Source organism: Ursus americanus, chromosome 4 (genome assembly GCF_024610735.1).
Source record: "Ursus americanus isolate L20-20 chromosome 4, mUrsAme1.1.p, whole genome shotgun sequence".
Lineage (NCBI taxonomy): Eukaryota > Metazoa > Chordata > Mammalia > Carnivora > Ursidae > Ursus > Ursus americanus.
This window is the reverse complement of record NC_142130.1, coordinates 47,232,280-47,246,070: the sequence shown is the minus strand read 5'-3', so window position 1 is coordinate 47,246,070 and position 13,791 is coordinate 47,232,280. Positions and strand designations below refer to the sequence as shown.

At 36.3% G+C, this 13,791-nt stretch overlaps 1 protein-coding gene across 1 annotated transcript in view; it reads right to left on the bottom strand.

Moving 5' to 3' along the window:
• The window catches only part of CIP2A (cellular inhibitor of PP2A), a 45,172-nt gene that overhangs the window by 16,432 nt on the left and 14,949 nt on the right, over positions 1 to 13,791 (bottom strand). The window contains exons 9-16 of the mRNA XM_045785258.2: positions 12,604 to 12,822; positions 11,394 to 11,553; positions 9,524 to 9,665; positions 8,357 to 8,456; positions 6,728 to 6,846; positions 2,936 to 3,131; positions 2,383 to 2,457; positions 2,177 to 2,287 (exon numbers count right to left, since the gene is read on the bottom strand). Of these exons, the coding sequence (XP_045641214.1) occupies positions 2,177 to 2,287; positions 2,383 to 2,457; positions 2,936 to 3,131; positions 6,728 to 6,846; positions 8,357 to 8,456; positions 9,524 to 9,665; positions 11,394 to 11,553; positions 12,604 to 12,822 (1,122 nt within the window). The remainder of the gene's footprint in view (positions 1 to 2,176; positions 2,288 to 2,382; positions 2,458 to 2,935; positions 3,132 to 6,727; positions 6,847 to 8,356; positions 8,457 to 9,523; positions 9,666 to 11,393; positions 11,554 to 12,603; positions 12,823 to 13,791) is intronic.

Genomic DNA, 13,791 nt, shown 5'->3' with positions numbered 1-13,791 from the left:
TCAGAAAAACTAAGAGGCAGCCCACGGAATGGGAGAATATATTTGCAAATGACACTACAGATAAAGGACTGGTATCCAAGATCTACAAAGAACTTCTCAAACTCAATACACGAGAAACAAATAAACAAATCAAAAAATGGGCAGAAGATATGAACAGACACTTTTCCAATGAAGACATGCAAATGGCTAACAGACACATGAAAAAATGTTCAAAATCATTAGCCATCAAGGAAATTCAAATCAAAACCACACTGAGATACCACCTTACGCCAGTTAGAATGGCAAAAATAGACAAGGCAAGAAACAACAATTGTTGGAGAGGATGTGGAGAAAGGGGATCCCTCCTACATTGTTGGTGGGAATGCAAGTTGGTACAGCCACTCTGGAAAACAGTGTGGAGGTCCCTTAAAAAGTTAAAAATTGAGCTACCCTATGATCCAGCCATTGCACTACTGGGTGTTTACCCCAAAGATACAGAAGTAGTGAAGAGAAGGGCCATATGCACCCCAATGTTCATAGCAGCAATGTCCACAATAGCTAAATCGTGGAAGGAGCCGAGATGCCCTTCAACAGATGACTGGATTAAGAAGTTGTGGTCCATATATACAATGGAATATTACTCAGCTATCAGAAAGAACAAGTTCTCAACATTTGCTACAACATGGACGGCACTGGAGGAGATAATGCTAAGTGAAATAAGTCAAGCAGAGAAAGACAACTATCATATGATTTCTCTCATCTATGGAACATAAGAACTAGGATGATCGGTAGGGGAAGAAAGGGATAAAGAAAGGGGGGGTAATCAGAAGGGGGAATGAAACATGAGAGACTATGGACTATGAGAAACAAACTGAGGGCCTCAGAGGGGAGGGGAGTGGGGGAATGGGATAGACCGGTGATGGGTAGTAAGGAGGGCATGTATTGCTTGGTGCACTGGGTGTTATACACAACTAATGAATCATCGAGCCTTACATCGGAAACCGGGGATGTACTGTATGGTGACTAACATAATAAAAAATCATTAAAAAAAAAAAAAAAAAGAAATGGAGGTATTTAAACTAAAATCTGAAGGATTATTAGGAGTTAGGCAGAGAAAGAGAAAAAGGTGTTCCAGACATGGAAGAGCAAGTACAAGCACAGGGAAACCTAAGAGTATGTCAAGTAACTGCAAAGCAATAGAACTGCGTAAGAAACTGCAAAGTAATCTGATACAGTTGATTGCAGAGAATGCACAGAAATGCAAGGAGATGAGGAATGATAGTAGTTTTAGAATCCTGTGTGCCAAACTAAGGAATTTAAAATCATCTGCTGAGTAAAATGGTAAGCCACTGCAGGATATTTAGCACAGGAGCAATAAAATCAGATTACATCCTCAGGAATCAATGTAGGGGAACAAGGGAGGGCGGAACCAAATACAAAAAGATGACTTGGGATGCACACAGATGGTGGTTAAGAGGAGGGCTCCAGACTGAAGGTAAAAAGACTAACTAGAGGCTCTGCTATGATTCATATAAAAAATGACAAGGATTTGACCCATAGCAAATAGTGGCAAGAAGAGACAAGGCCGAAAAAAGTAATATTTAGAAGGTAGAATCAACTGGGTTTGGTGGATGGCTAATCATAGGAAGTAAATTGTGTGACTTCCAGGTTTCTTGTCTGGAAAACTCTTCAGAACAAGAGGGAATATACAAAAAAAGAGTAAATTTTTAAAAAGGATGATGAGTTCAGCATTGGTCATACTGAATGGGAAGTATCTGCTATATATTTAAACAGAGGTATACAGGAAGCATTAGTGCTTAGCGTAAAGGATCTGGGCTCGGCACATAAAATTGGTGGCATTAACATTCTGGTAATGACTGAAACCCTGGACCACCTAAAGAAGGCCAAAGGGCTTAGACCATAATGCTGGGAAAACCCAACATTTAAGGGTTGAGTGGAGAAAGAGAAGTCGCTAAAGGATATAGGAAAAGAATATCCATTAGTGTAGAAAAAAAATCAGAAGATAATGGGGTGACCAAAATTAAAGGGGGAAGGGTTTCAAGATGGAAGAGAGTAGTTGTGTCAAATGCTGAGAACAGTTTAGTTCAAACAGTAACAAAAATATAACTAAAATTTTGTACATGTTCTACTTCATTTATTTTTCTACTGATCAGATAAGTCTTTATATCGTACACACCTCTGTCTCAGCTTGAGTTCTTTGACAGCGATATTGAGCAATCAGTCTATCAGCCTGTGCAAGGGCTAGAGCTTTTGCTTCCAAAAGATCTTGTAGCCTGCTTTCTTTGGACTGTAAGAAAACATACCGTTAATCTTTATCACTTACCAGAGAAACATCTATTTAAGCTTAATGGTTACGAATAGTTAAAATAAGCTTGTACTCACTGCTAATGTGGACAGTTTCATCTCATATACATCCATTATGTCAGATATTCTCACATCGTTAATCTGATCCTTTACCTAAGTTTTAATACAACAGTCAAAAATCAGAAAATTTTAACACGCAACACAACAAAAAAATAAATGCCTAGTGTGAAACTAAATCATTAAAACTTAGTAACAAAGTAAAAAAATGAGTGTTGTATTAGAAGGTTCACAACATTTCATTAACCTGGCTATTGCAGAAGAGTATCTGGGTAGGACTTGATATGCTTATGGGATATATTTCTTAAACAGGGGGGTAGAGAGGATGTGGGTAGGCTAATTGGGGAAGACTGGGGGAAAAATGATTGCTGTGTTAAAATGTGGGAATTTTATGGCTAATTTTTTTTCTTTCTTTCCAAACTTCCTAGAATATTGTTGTTTTCATATTAAAAGATAAGGTTTCATTGATCAAATCTGCATCTAAAGTTATTTAAATAAATGTTATAATCAGGGCTGATATTTAGTTGGTATGTACAAGGCAGAATCCTATTTATAATGGCTATTTACCACTCACCACCATTCCAGCCTGAAGTTTCTCTATTAATTCCTCAATGTTCAACCCAGGAACTCTAGCTTTCAAAAGTGGAGGAGTTAAACATTTTACTGAAGTTGGAAGACTGTGATTTAGTGATTGCAAGGGCATTCTCCTGGGCATATGTTCTGTTTCCTGTTGTCTGTAGGCATTGTTTGCTGCTATGCTTTCTCCAAGTCTGAATAGGAATTAAAAAAGAAAAAAAAAAAAAAAAGAATGAAAGAATTACAAAAAAATAGTGGAAGGGGAGCCTGGGTGGCTCAGTCGGTTGAGTGTCCAACTCTTGATTTTGGCCTAGATCATGATCTCAGGGTCATGAGATTGAGTCCTGCCATGCGCTCTGCGCTAGCTTGAGAGTCTCTCTCCCTCTCTGTCTGCCCCCTCCCCCCACCCCACTTGTGTGCACTCTCTCAATAAATAAAATCTTAAAAAAAAATAGATGAAGGAGCCAAGATGCCCTTCAACAGACGAATGGATAAAGAAGATGTGGTCCATATATAATGGAATATTACTCAGCCATCAGAAAGAATGATTACCCAACATTTGCAACAACATGGACGGGACTGGAGGAGATTATGCTAAGTGAAATAAGTCAAGCACAGAAAGACAATTATCATATGGTTTCACTCATTTATGGAACATAAGAAATAGCAGGGGGATCAGTAGGAAAAGGAAGGGAAGACTGAAGAGGGGGTAAACAGAAGAGGGAATGAACCACGAGAGACTAGGGACCCTGGGAAACAAACTGAGGGCTTCAGAGGGGAAGGGGGTGGGGGATTGGGATAGGCTGGTGATGGGTATTAAGGAGGGCACGTATTGCATGGAGCACTGGGTGTTATACACAAACAATGAATCATGGAACACTACATCAAAAACTAAGGATGTATTGTATGGTGACTGACAAAACATAATAAAAAATTAAAAAAAAAATAGATGAAAAGGCAGTTAGTATAGAATTAGGGGACTTCTAGAATGGATCTTTTTAGGAATATAAGCCTTCAAATATTTTTGAAATAATCTTGGAGTCTATGATGAAGCCAAATTTTGGGAAATACCCTAAATATTTGCCACAGAAATGCCTTTCTACTTACAATCCTTTATAATGACAATTCCACCTCTGGTCTGGAGGCACTAGAATTAGTCTGTGAGTATGGATTATTTATAAAAATTAAGTACAATGTTATTGCTATTGGTAAGAACATCCTTCTCACCATGGGCAACATCACCTGTCCTTTACCTATGTCTTTCATCCTTGCCGTTTCTCACTATCTTCTCACCAACCTGACTCTCATTCTGCCCCTTCCATTTATCATGCCTTGTTCCTGCCACAGGGTCTTTGAATGAGCTTTTTCTTTCCTAGAAGATTCTTCCCACCAGATCTGCATAGAGTTGGCTCCTTCTTATCATCAGGTCTCAGTTCAAATTCACTTCCTCAGAGAGGCCCCTCCACCCATACTGACATACACATTATGAAACTTAATTTTTTAAATTTGTCTCCCAACTAGAATGTAAACCATATGACAGAGGCCCCCAGTCTAATTTACTGCAGTATCTAAAATGACTAGAAGAGGGCCTGGCACACAGCTGGCCCTCACCAGATAGAAACGCACACCAAAAAACCTACTTATTTACCCACCCACCCATTCATCCAACATATAAATTTACCTTATTAAACTAAGATGATATAAACAAAGGCATACACAGACATAAATAAAATAAAGGAACACCTGAGATAGTGTCTAAAGAGAAAATTATGTAACACCAGTAAGACAGGGGCAGCCAAGATACAAAGAAATGGGAGGAAGAACTCATATACAGAGACAGAGGATGAGACTCCCACTTTCAGTGAAGCTGAAGCTTTCGTTCTGAAACTTAGGGGCTTTCCTTTATGTCAGATTACCACAACTGGAGCAACGACTAAATGAAGCAGCTTCACAGACCATTTCCAGGTTTTAACTTGAGAAGCTCCCTATTTGTCCATTTGTTAAAAAGTATTTACTATAAAATGAAGAGAATTTTGATTATGTGGTCTCTAGGTCTTGTTCTCCACAGTTCTTAATCTCTTAATTTATGACTACTTAATTAATTCTGAAAAATGAGTTTGCTAAGTCAGTTAAAAGAAACAGAGAGGGCACCTGGGTGGTTCAGTCGGGTAAGCATCTGCCTTTGGCTCAGGTCGTGATCCCAGGGTCCTGGGATCGAGCCCCATGTCTTCTCACATCGGGCTCCCATCTCAGCTGGGAGACTGCTTCTCCCTGCCCCTCCCCCGACTTGTGCACACGCTCTCTCTCACTCTCAAATAAATAAATAAAATCTTTAACAACAACAGAAAAATAGCAGAGGTTGGCAAACTTTTTCTTAAAGGACAAAGCAGTAAGAATCTTAAGCTTAAGGGGCCATATAGTCTCTCTTACCACTACCCAATTCTGATGTTGTAGCATGAATGTAGACACAGAAAATACAGACAATATGAAAATGAATGGATGTGCCCTTTTTTCAGTAAAACTTTATTTACAAACATATGCTCCTGCCTGCTGGCTATAGTTTTCAGACCCCTGGCATATAGAATGTCTCACCTACTCACCAACTTACTTCAGTTTATTCAAACCACTTTTGCAAATTCATTTATATAAGCCCCTTAAACTTTTTAAAATTAAAGTAGAATACAACTGGATGTTTGATCAATTCATTTAGTTTATGGAGAGCCCCGAAAATCTCAATTTTTTAAAAAACATAATAGCAAATATTCTCTTAATGTTTGAAATTAATGAGAATAGTGGACAATTCTGCTTGGCCATTATCTATTCCACTTTCTGATAAAAGCACAGAATTTTTCTTTAGGAATCCTCCCACCGCCCCTAAACTAACTTAGAGTTCATGTAGTTCTCACAGATGAATCCTGGGGATCTGCCAAGGTCCCTCATTGGGAAATGACCCAGATTTGGTCGATGAAAGTGATGTTTGACTTATCCTTTAAACAACTGGGAAGGGAAAGCTCTTTGTTTTCTTCCCTGTTTTGTTTTTGTTGGTTGTTTTTTAGTCCTAAAAGCTATGTTGTTTATTTAAGTGTTTAATCCTTTAGAGCAGATTCCCATCTTAACTTCTGGCAATCCTGTGGTTATCTACAACCCTTAAACTGAGAAAGTTCCTCCTCACATCTAATCTAAATGTTTTTTTTTTTAGTATAGCTGACACAGGGAAAATTTGTTTTATGTAAGAACTAAACTGGTAAGATGTAAGCAAAGTCCAGAAGCTACTATGTCAAATAGAGGAGGTGAGAGACAGAGGGGCATAGTGCCTGGAAAACATATTTAACTCACCTGAAGCTAGCTTTTCCCTGAGTATACACCTGGTCTTTTCAGTTACTGGAATGAAATTTTCTTTTATTTTTTTATTTTTAAAAAGATTTTATTTATTTATTTATTTATTTATTTATTTATTTATTTATTTATTTGACAGAGATAGAGAGAGCCAGCGAGAGAGGGAATACAAGCAGGGGTAGTGGGAGAGGAAGAAGCAGTCTCCCAGCAGAGGAGCCTGATGTGGGGCTCGATCCCAGAATGCCGGGATCATGCCCTGAGCTGAAGGCAGACGCTTAACGACTGAGCCACCCAGGCGCCCCTCAAATTTTCTTTTAATTACTTGAAAAATTACTGTTATAATGAAGTCTCTGGCTCACAAATTTTCTAATCTATCTATATTGAGGACTACTAAAGAAACACAGCAGGGTACTCCTGCACCATAAGAGATACACTGCAAATGACTACAACTCACACTAAAGCAGGAAAATCTGGCAGTGGAGCAGCTTCCAGTAATATTCCCAATCCAGACTGTACTTGTTCTCTATTATCTGATGTTAAAGCAAAAGCCAAGGGAGTAATCAGGCGTGGATCCTAAGCAAATCAGAAACCAGAAAACAAGAGGCACAAAGAATAAATAATGTCAGGATTTTTAGAGCAAGGTGAGTAAACAGAGCTAAATCATAAAATAATTCTAGGCAAATTCTGAAAGGTTTCTATCTGATGTTTGAATGTATTTATTAGCCTTTACTTTGTTATAATTATCTATGCAGTCAATATGAACACTAGCTTTAAAAAAAACTGGCAAGAGTTTTGTTGTGCCTATGAAAATCACATATTAAATATATTGATGAATTTAAAATATCATCTACAACTGACTGATGTTTTGAATTGTTGTTTTATTTTTCTAGCTACCCTTAAAAGAAAATATGGCTATAAGAAACAACAGTTAGTCATTTCCAATTAAAGTAAAAAATAAGAATAAAATTCAAATTAACTAAAAAAATTCTAATTCAGTAACTGAAACAATTATACTTGAAGTGTAAGTCCTCCATGTCAGTAAATATTTTACATTAGTACTGTAAGCCCCAAATCATTTATTCAGAAAAACATCTAATTGATGCAAAATCAGTTTGACTCAATTTTTAAGTTGTTAACAGAGAAAAAATATTAAAATATGACTCCTTTATAGTTACCTACATTTTACAATGTCGAGTGTTTTGTAAGTACTCAAGTATAAATCTTATGCCACAAAACCACGTTAAAAGCTGGGCTTTATCTCTAACCCTCATGGTAACCCTTCGTAACTGCTCCCATGGAGGGAGATTCATTATTTTCAATCTGTATTTAAGGAAGCTAGAGCTCAGACAAGTGAAATAGCTTGCTCAAGTCTGCACTGACCTGACTGACTGATGGTGGAGTCAACATCTGAACCCCATCTCTTAAGCAAAAAAAAAGTGTACAAGTGGCTCCTGTGTAAGGTTCCAGTTTTGGCTTCTAACCTGTCTATACAGACCAGAGCCATCTTTGTTTGTTATAGTAACTCAATTCACACGTTTGCTAAGTATCTATTATAAGTCAGGTGTTGTGGCTATCAAGGTAAATAGAAGAGCTCTTCTACAGCTACCATCATTGAATTTGTGAGTCAGTTATTCTCTGCATACCGTCTCTAATCTTATTATCACTCACAATCAAGTCCTTCTCTTCCAGATGTGTCCCTTATCCCCTTAGTACCCTACATCGTCAATCCCAACCAAAAACAAAAACTCCAAAACAAATACCACTCCCGCGTCACTGCAATGCTATTAGATATAAACGAAGAAACCTAAAGTATGACACAAGAAAGGAAAAAGGCTGAGGAAGCTCTACTATCATGAACATCCTGTACATTACAGTCAGAGGCATTTATGCTCAATTCCTGCAAAACTAAGTAAAATTACCAGGTGGTGGGAATATTATAGCTACTTAAGGCAATTAACTTTCTTCTGATGGCCAATTCTCAGAGAAACATTTTCTAAAGACGAAGAATATTAAAACAGAAACTCACACATTAGGAAGCATTTATGTATGAATAAACTTCAATATTTGAAGAGCTTAAACTCACCTGAAGGATTTTATAGAAGCTTACTTCCATACCAGGAACCAACTGTTTAAGTTTGTTCATCAAATCAAGAGTTTTCAAAACTACATCAGCAGCAAGTTTGCTTAAAAATAAATCATATTTAAATTAGATAACTAAAAAATTGCTTACAATATTGTTTCTGTCCATAATTCTAAAGAAATTCTGAAAAAACACTACCTTTGTTTTTAAACCTCAGGAAGATAAAGTTTCTTTGGAGAACTAAAAATATAATAGAGACCAACATCCTTGTAACCCAAGCACCCAAAGAAAAAATTGGCATTAATAGTCTAAATTGTGACAGTGTTTCTTTTTCTAATCTCAAATACTACCAAGCTTTCATTTTCTGCGCCAAATTACTAGCAGCATCAGCAACATGACCTATTTAATTCTTAGCTTTGTCACTGGAATATCAACAATAAAAGGCAACCTTAAGCAATACAGAATACCTAATATTTACCAAATAAATTATACTAAGCCATGTTCTTAGACTCATACCACAAAGGGAGTACAAAAAAGTGAAAAAAGGTAATCCTTGTTCTTGAGCACAATTATTGACAATTATGTCATTTATGGAAATTGGAACAAATCAATGTCTAGCATTCCAGTCCTCAATAAAGATTTGTTAATGGGCTTAATTCATGCGGGGGGGAGGGATAAAATAATCTCTCTAATCACTATCAGTGAAAATTCACCTTTAAACCATAAGTCTTGACACGTTTAGGAAAAGAACTGTCTTTTTCAGTAGGAAACCTTCAGTAGTAACTGATTTCCTAGTAATAAAAAAAGTGACTCCTCTGTTTTTTCATGTTTTTTTGCTTAAAACATAAAATTACTGAGGCAATGTCAGAAAGAACCTCCAGAAAAGGAGTACAAAAGACCCTTAGATAATCACAATTAAAACAACACAAAACAGACCTAAACAATGAAAAACAAATCACAGATGTTAAGATTATCCTTTCTTCGAAGCACGTAATCTATGAATTGAATGAATTTTTAAAAAATTATGAAAAAACTTGTTAGTTCTCTGCTACACCTTGAGTTAACAGTGCATACCCAAGGATTACCCTCCAAAAGAGAAGAGAATCACTAGATCTTTTGATTTTTTATGTTTGGCGTTACCATTTTGCCATTTGGATTTCATATACTCACCACAATTCAGAATCTGCTACCTTCGTTCCAAAGCCCAGGTCAATCTTGCCATACGTAAATTGTTGTTCTATCAGAGTGGTACATTTGATAGTAGTCAGAATTTTTGCAACATGCATTTTTAGAGTATCATCTCCACACAGAGGTAAGTTTTGTTAAGGAATACAAACAAAAAATTCTCAAAAAAACCCTTATATTTGTATAACACTTTATAGTATTTAGAGTGATTTCATACAAATTATCTTGTCACTGCATTCCCATATAGTCATTGTTACATTAGCTCAATGACAGATTAGGAAACTAGAGCTCAGAGCATTTAAGTGATTGGTAAGTGGCAAGAGATGGGACTGACACCATGTCTGTTATTCTGCTGGATGTTAGTATTTTGTTAGCAGGTTATTACAATGGTTCAGTATTTGCTGAACTAAGGGAAGTATTTTTTTTCCTATTTTGTAATATTATAAGTTAATTTGAATATCATTAAAAAAGAGTCAAATTTGGCTCAAAATGGTACCAATTCTGAGGCCTGCATATATTACAGATATCTCTACAACCAAGCAAAATAATGTGTCTCTACAACAGTGGTTTTCAACTTTGGCTACATGTTAGAATCACAGGGGTAGTTTGATCAATCACAATCTCCTCCCTCCCCCTTCCCCCCCTCCCCCTACACCAGGGTTTCGCATTACTCCAATCAAATTAGAATTGCTGGAAGTAAGGTTCAGGTGTCAGGATTTTTAAAATGTTCTCCAGGTAATTCTAATACATAATCAGGACTGAGAATCCCTGCTGTAGGGAAGAGGAAAATTAAGGAGCAGCAACTCCAAGAAGAGAGTAAACAGATGTGGAATTTGCTCTAGGGCAGGACGAAGTTGAGCAAATTCTTGTTGCTGAGATACAAGGAAAATTGACCAGATAAATATAAAAGATCTGGTTGAGATATAATGGCTCCTTGCTGATAGTAATAAAAACACATTAATGAAATATTTTAAAGATGGGACTTGGGCTTCATAAAGACTTAGAATCAACTGATCTAAAAGAAAAAGCTAACACAAGAAAAGACCTAAGAAAATCTGAATACAGAAGTTAGGTAGCGACACTAATTGCACTCAAGGTTTTCTTTTTTTGTAATGAATGAATGTGTCTTGATAATATTTGTCTTTTTTTATAATCTAGTGTGATATCATCTTTATTAAAACATTTCTAGAGGATTTAATTTTCAGTAAAAATTATAATATAAGCTAAAATACTAATGACTCTACCAATTTTTGCTTATTCTCTGATACACCAAGCCAAAGATGGCACCACAAATCATCCAGAGACAGCAATTAGCATTAGAGAGTAACCCAGCTGTTATATTAGATTGTACCTCCTAATCTCAAATTGAGGTAAAAGTGTCCAAATCAAGTTTAAAAAACATTCTGAAAATATTCTTTAGGTTAAAAATTTTACACAGAAAAATAAGGGAAGGAAGTCTAGACAACTCCTTTATAGACTCCCCATTGAGAATTAGTTCATAGTTTAAATCCCAATTCAATAATTCTGGATAGATAAACATGGAAGTGACAAAATTACCAATAAAGATAAAAATGCAGTAAAGGTAATGCTAGACAAAAACGAGTGGTTAGTTTCCATGTTGTTTTTTTTTTTTTTTAAGATTTTATTTATTTATTTGACAGAGAGAGAGACAGCCAGCGAGAGAGGGAACACAAGCAGGGGTAGTGGGAGAGGAAGAAGCAGGCTCCCAGCCGAGAAGCCTGATGTGGGGCTCGATCCCAGATTGCCAGGATCACACCCTGAGCCAAAGGCAGACGTTTAACGACTGAGCCACCCAGGCGCCCCATAGTTTCCATGTTTTAATAGTAAAGGATATTTAACAAAACTTCAGTGGCCTTGACCATTCTTTCACATTTTTTTTTTAATAAGGCTTCATCTAGATTTTGTTCTGTGAACTGAAGTTGATCAAGGATTGTAGGCAACAGAAGGGTCACAAAACGGTCAGCTGAGGAACAGTTAGCAGTATCTACAATGTCCTGGAGAATTAACCCCCACCAATGATGAAAAATTAAGATGGAATACAGAGCACAGACAAAGTCATCACCAAGCTGCAACATTCTTATCAAATCTCTTATAATTACTTCAATATTTAATTGACCTGTGTCTCCTATTTAAAATCTACTCTTTTATCCAGTTTTGATGGCTATGATGACTTTTTTCTTATATGGAACAATAAGGTTTTAAGCTATTCAAAAGCAAACCAGACTTTCCAATGGACTGTGTCCATGATTTGAAAACAAGTATCCTGAATTTGCTAAGTGGAATTACAATAATTAAATAACCACCACTGGTCTTAATACTTTACAACCATGAATAATTCCCACCAAGAATCTTGACGAGTTTTTTAAATGCTAAAACTGATTAACAGTCAAGACCAACATAAAACAGAAAGAGTGATTTGTGCATCATCTTTGACGAATGTATTTTATCACTCATATACATTTTTGTTTGTGCATAGGATCCAGTCATGAGGGGAAATACTCTAAGAAGATACTGTGGTAGGCAGAATGGGTATAAAACCAGGGACAACAGTAGAGAACGCTAAATGACCTAGAAAATAAGATCTACCACAGTGTAATGGCCTCTAGGGAAAGAATTTTTGTATCCTAAGTGCCTACCAGTGTCTGGCATATTCCACTCCATCTTAGTGACTGAATCCAACGTTCCTATATTAATCCACTCAGTAGGCTAATAAAGACAGTAGACAGTATCTACCAAGATGGAGAAACAGAATGTGACTACTGCAAGAAGTACAAGCAGACAACAACAAGCTGTACAAATCTCAGCTAATACCTTTACTTATTGCACTGAAAGGAGTATACATAAGCTATTCAGTGCAGAAAAAGAAAACGCCAACGTTCCTGACTTTGCCCCAAAAAAGAAATTCAGTAGCTGAATGAAAGGAAGTTTGCTAAAAAGTTTCCTAAAGTGTATAAACAATGATGATCATTGTGGATGTGTTTGAAAGTAAACTGTTCACTAAGAATCATTAAATGGAAAAGTCAATTTGTCTATCATTATATTACCTCAAATATTTCCTTGAACAACTCCAAGGCTAAAATAGAACAGTTTTCTGACCCATCCAGAGGTTGGCTTGACCAACGAAGTAGAGACACAGTAGGTTCTAAACATTTAGAACGGCTTCCCAGAATGGTGTTGCCAGATGGAGACTGTTCAAATATCATCTGAGTGAGCACGTGGCGCAGTTGAGTCACTGAACAGAAGGCAAGAAGTAATTCTAAAACCTGTGCAATATAAAGTCTTCGTTAAATGTCAATTTCATTGGCCTTTAATGTACAAAGCAACCAAGTGATGAAGCTGAAAATGACACATTTTTAAAGAAGATACTCTAAAACAAAAATTAAAGACAGCTTCCAATTTTTCTTTCAGTAATATTTTTCAAAATGTGGGATTAGGTACCATAAGGTTACAAAGAAATTTGTTAATGGTAGTTACTCCTAGGAAGGAGGACTGTTAGAGCCGAAGAAAGGAGGGCAAATTCCACTAATATCATATGCTTTCTATAGTACTTTTTTTTCCCCAAAGCACAGATATGTTTTGTTTTCATAATGAAAAAAAATTAAAAAATAAAATTAGAAACCACCAACACTTACTATCATGCTGGGATTTGAGAATTCCTATAAAGCATACTTTACGATAATACTGAAAAGTGGTATTCCCAAGCTTTAAAACCTTAAGTATGGCTATTTCCACATTGTTTGCACACTGTTGACGTTATACCTGTTAGCGCCTCTATTCTACCTCAGTTCTTTACCTTATAAATTGGGCCTTTATAACATCACATAACATCTTACACCAACATACTTATTAGCTAAATTAAATTTTACCTCATTTCATATACTGCCAACCTATCATTAAAAAAAAAATATTGGCATCTCTTTGCCTATCCACTTATTTTCTACCTTTATCTGTATTTTTATAAATGACATATAATTGGGATTTGTGTTTTGATCAACTTGATAGCATCTGATTTTAATAGAATTCAGCCCATTAGCATTTACTATGAACAAATGATAATCTTTGATTTTTTCAAATATAAATTATAGTACTTATTTTTGAATAGGTAATGCAATTACTTGGTTCCATGGCCAAACAAAGCAGCCTGATCTCTAGCCACACTCCCTGAAGGCAAGCAATGTTATTAGTTTCTCTTTTCTCTTACCAGAGACATATTATACCCATATAAGAAAATA